Source organism: Betta splendens, chromosome 17 (genome assembly GCF_900634795.4).
Source record: "Betta splendens chromosome 17, fBetSpl5.4, whole genome shotgun sequence".
Lineage (NCBI taxonomy): Eukaryota > Metazoa > Chordata > Actinopteri > Anabantiformes > Osphronemidae > Betta > Betta splendens.
In genome coordinates this window covers 1,641,864-1,646,863 of record NC_040897.2, presented here as the reverse complement: position 1 = coordinate 1,646,863, position 5,000 = coordinate 1,641,864, and the positions used below count along the sequence as shown (strand labels likewise).

Sequence of the window (5,000 nt, the reverse complement as noted above, 5' to 3'; positions counted from 1 at the left end):
AACTACTGTTTCTAATCACTACTACTACTGGGCACCGAGGCGTCAGGGTTTAACACCAGTCATCGTGGTCTCAAGAGCGTCCTCAACTCTACAGGACTTCTTTTTGCCCGTAAATGACTGCAATTAAAACAGGTGACACTCATTTTTCACTCACTCACTCACCTTTCACTCAACCTACATGTCGGAGCATGTTGATAGTGGCTGCCAGGGATGGCGTCAGTGCCCTCAAGGTCAAACATCCATGTGTGCTCATCACAGAATGCCCGTTCACCACCTACAGTAGTGCATGTGCAGTACAGGCGGCTCCTGGAGGTGATTTAGGCACTGATTGTTTGTAGTTTGCCTGATTTTGAGTAAAAACGCTTTATAACTAGAGCTTAGAACAGCATGAATGTTTTTCAAGAGGAAATCTGGGAGAGATCAAGAGACAAAGACATGTGGTGCAGCGTTGCAGAAGAAGGAACTATGACAGGAATAAAAACATGGTGCAAATGAGAGATGGGAAATGGCTTCAGAGACAAGGCAGAGAGCGCCAACATGTTCACTTCCCCTCCTTCCAAATAGCATTCATAACCTCCTGCTGCTACTGATGATGTAAGGCTATGGCAATTAACCCCCTTCATCTGTCATTCAATCTTGACCCTGCGTGCGTGTGCGTGTGTCCTTTGTAGATTTGGGACGTGAAAATGTGCCCGCGCGCGTGTGCCTTCATGTGATCGAGCGCTAATGGGGGGAGTGGATTGTGTGGGTTTCAGATCAAAGATAAAGCCTCCACTTTCATCCCTGGGAGATGATGTCATACCTTGCACAGCTGACTTTACTAAAGATGAGGGGATAAAAAAGATCTGCAGCCACTGCATGACATCATTCATTTCACCCTGACAGAGCATCATTAGCATCGCTGTGATGTGATGAATTTAAACAGTATCAAAGATTCTGCTTCAGAAGGGAGGGAACACATGAATCCATGAACTGACCGTCCCAACGTGACTGGTGTGTTACGTTTTAAAGCAGGTGGGATCTGCTGAAATGCAGATGGAGGCAGAAAAATGCATGAGGACCAAATGTTTAGCCCTCATGGTTCTATACTGGGTTTGGAAAAAAGAGCGTAAGCGATCATCTGTTCAGTGATTGCTTTACTTTACATCCCCTGCGTCTGCAGCATGTAGGTTCATGTGAAGTGGATGCTGGAGTCTCTAAAAGTAGGTTTTCATGCTTTTTGTACATGCCACAGTCTGCTACTGCACAGAGTCAGGGACTCACTCATTGAGTTGGCACTAATCACCTCGTTGGTATTTGTACTTTTCATGCTGAAGTTTTGTTGCTCATCAATTACAGTTTTCTTTCCTGCATCACATTTTGTGCACCACTTATGTGATAATATCAGTCATGAAACTAAGCTAATGTTTAATCTCTACGCTGAGAGAAGCTTTTTTTGCCTCCTAAGATGAGAAAATAAGACAAACCACCATCTCTGCTAATTATCCTCTACTGCCTTAACACTGTACACGACAGAGTCCACATGACAGCGCTGACAGTTTAAACTGAATGTGAAGGCAGCTTAGATCACACACACACACATGCACGCACACACACGCACACACACACACACATGCACGCACACACACGCACACACACACACACGCGCACACACGCGCACACACACGCCACACACACGCGTGCACACACACGCACACACACACACACAGACGCACACACACCACACACACACACACACACAGACGCACACGCACACGCACACACACACACACACACACACAGTAAATAGACTAAACCCCCCGTCTCCCACACACTAACTGTGATAACCTTGAGGATCAACACAACTCATACTTCTTATTGACCTTCCTCCAAACATCTACTCCCTAATCTCTACACATAATTGTTGAATATCAGACTGTCCACTGTCAGTAATATGTGCACTTATCTTCCACATTCTTTATGGTTGTAATTATATCTGCTCTATAACAGTGGTAAAACACAAGACATCCTTCCTTTAATGACATTTTGTTTTTCACCCTTGAACAGTCACTGTGTAATTGCAACTTCTGTTATCTGCCTTTGTTGTGTGTGTGTGTGTGTGTGTGTGTGTGTGTGTGTGTGTGTGTGTGTGTGTGTGTGTGTGTGTGTGTGTGTGTGTGTGTGTCTGTTTGTGCATGTGTGCATGTCTGTGCATGTGTGCGCGCGTGTGTCTGTCTGTTTGTGCGTGTGTGTGTGTGCGTGCGTGTGTCTGTTTGTGTGTCTGTTTGTGTGTCTGTTTGTGTGTCTGTTTGTGTGTGTGTGTGTGTGTGTGTCTGTTTGTGTGTGTGTGTGCGTGCGTGCGTGCGTCCGTGTGTCTGTTTGTGTGTCTGTTTGTGTGTGTGTGTGCGTGCGTGCGTCCGTGTGTCTGTTTGTGTGTCTGTTTGTGTGTGTGTGTTCCAACTGGCCAGCAGAGGGACCAGTAACAGGCAGGAGAAGTCCATTTTGCTGCTTGGCTGGTCAGTCGCCTGTTGAATTCAGGGGCGTTAGGACCAGAGGGTGCTGTGATGGAGTTTTCTGCCCTGCGTACTTCTCCTTATTTGTTTGACCTTGTTCTCCGTTAATTACAGCAGCGCCGTGACTTCCTGGAGATGAAAAAGATGATGTTAAAAAGTTAGACCAACCCAGTAAATGAGCTGTTTGTCTTTTTGTCTCTGCATCTTGTGTTTTTTCTTGGCTATTTGTCTGTCATGATCCTGATATCAGTTAAGCTGAATAGTTTTAAGCAGGTGAACCATCTGCTGCAGTGCATCTGTCAGAATAAAAGACAATGTTCTCTACATCAAAATGAAATGGAAAAAACCCTTCAAATTAACTGTTTTCTTGTGCATGTGCGTAAACGAAAGGAGGCTTGAAGCACTTGGCTGCTGCCGAGACTCTACAGCATCACTGCGTCTGTGTTGAAACACAGACACCGATCCCTGACTGCACATTAACAGACCTAATGAGCCATGATATTGAGTGTCTTGCATCATGTAGAAGCCAGTCCTACTGTACAGACACAGCAGCGTTAGCTCTGTGCGCTCACTAGGCTGCAACGGATCAGAACATGTGTCCTTATGAAACCTTGGAGCCCCGACATCAACAGGAGGCTAGTGATGCTGAACCCAGTCTTCCTGTCGTCTGGCTTAAGGTCTACAGGCGCTGCTACGCTAGGTGTAAGGCTGGGTGACCTTTGACCTCCCTGACCCGCTGCCTGTGTTCTGTGTTCCGTCTGCAGGCGTCCTGTGGAACCTGTCGTCGTGCGATGCCCTGAAGATGCCCATCATCCAGGACGCGCTGGCGGTTCTGACCAACGCCGTCATCATCCCCCACTCGGGCTGGGACACCTCCCCCCACACGCAGGAGGACCGCAAGCTGCACCTGCACTCGTCCCAGGTCCTGCGCAACGCCACCGGCTGCCTCCGGTCAGTGCCGTTCCCTGAGAGACAGCGGCGCTCTATTTTTAGACGCGCGGGGTATTTTTACCAGCGTTCAGGCAGACGTGACAGACTCCGCTATATTTAGGATGAGTCACGCTGTGGCTCCTTGTTCCCTCGCTCGCGTCTTTGTAGTCGTACAGTTCGGAAGCGCTGATTGTTTATTGTTTTGCTATGCAACAGGACCACAACTTGTTTTCCATTCACGACTTGTGAAAACATGGCCTTCGCACCACAGCAGAAGCTCAAGGTTCAGTTGGGAGCTGCTGTGGGTCAAACGTGCGTCAGCGCCTCGTCCACACAAATAAACACGGCTCTTACTGCGCTGTTTGTTTTCGGCCGACGTTTTAATGGACCGTGCTAATTTTTACTGATGGCAAAAGTCAAGTGCAAGAAGTAGGAGGTAGGCGTGCGTCAGAGGGAGGAATAATGAATGGTGGCGGTGTCACACTCACCGTGCAAACTAATGTATCATCTGCCTTTTAAACCCCATAATTAAACAGTGTGTGGGAAGCGGCGGCGCCCTGGTCCGACACCAGCGCCTCACGCTGTGTTCCTGAAGTGACTGCTGTGTAAATGCTTTCAGACGCTGCAGACTCATCACCTGTAACTCACACCTTCTCAAAGTTAGTCTGGAGGCGAAGGAAGCGCTGCATTCAGCGTTCACAGTATGTTTATACGAGGGTCCTGTGTTGCTCAGTGGTCTGAGTGTGTGAGTGTTATGTGTATTTATTGATTGACGGTGTCAGGACGCCGGCCTGGGTCTATTTCTTCTCACTTCCACTGGTTCTCGGCCTCCGTCTCGTCTGCATCCAGCCACATGTCACATCTCTCTACTGCTGCTCCTCTTCCTGCTCATTTGCCCAGCTGGTTCTGGACTGATATGTGTGATTATTATAGTGAGCTATGGACTCTACACAGACCCTTGCTGGGGTTTACATGGTGGCCTTGGACAGGCATGTGAGTGTGCTCATCATCCTAGCAGTCAGCAGGGTTCCATTTCATCCGTCTGTGACTGTGTCTTGACTTCTACCCATTATCTAATTCCTCCCATGCCTCCTCCTGAACAACCAGCCGCCTGCCTTTCAAACACACAACACAGATGTAGTCCCAGCCAGCACAAATGCAGGGGGCTGATTAGGAACATTTGCTGGGTTTTACTTGTGCACGGCTTAAACCTGTCCAGTGCTTTGGGACGACCTCTGTTGGTAATTGGTGCCACTGTATATAGAACCTGAGAACCTGCTGATGTAATAATGCAGCATACGTAGTGCAGAGTTCTTTTTAGTCAATTCCAATAATATTTGTGTGTGAAAACACATACGGTAGTTTGATGAATTGTGCCTGAGTGTGTGTGTGTGTGTGTGTGTGTGTGTGTGTGTGCGTGCGTGCGTGCGTGCGTGCGTGCGTGCGTGCGTGCGTGCGTGCGTGTGTGTGTGTGTGTGTCTCACGCCTCGTTAGGAAATGCTGGGAGTCTGATTAAAGATTGAATATTTCATGGCAGGTTTGGGACGTTGCCCGGGGGGGGGGGACCACCCGCTCTCC

General features: G+C 48.3%; 2 protein-coding genes across 7 annotated transcripts in view; one reads left to right on the top strand and one right to left on the bottom strand.

The window, feature by feature from the left end:
• The window catches only part of LOC114844665 (catenin delta-2-like), an 83,918-nt gene extending 79,101 nt beyond the window's left edge, over nucleotides 1-4,817 (top strand). For 2 of the 6 annotated variants that reach the window (XM_041068094.2, XM_041068091.2), the window contains one exon: nucleotides 3,257-4,817. In XM_041068094.2, the coding sequence (XP_040924028.1) occupies nucleotides 3,257-3,543 (287 nt within the window). In that variant the 3' untranslated portion in view covers nucleotides 3,544-4,817. The remainder of the gene's footprint in view (nucleotides 1-3,256) is intronic. The other 4 variants (XM_041068092.2, XM_041068090.2, XM_041068093.2 and 1 more) reach the window with 3 other exon arrangements.
• Nucleotides 4,485-5,000, bottom strand: part of ankrd33bb (ankyrin repeat domain 33Bb) — a 4,467-nt gene continuing 3,951 nt past the window's right edge. The window contains exon 5 of the mRNA XM_029132209.3: nucleotides 4,485-4,537. Coding sequence (XP_028988042.1) covers nucleotides 4,485-4,537 — 53 coding nt within the window. The remainder of the gene's footprint in view (nucleotides 4,538-5,000) is intronic.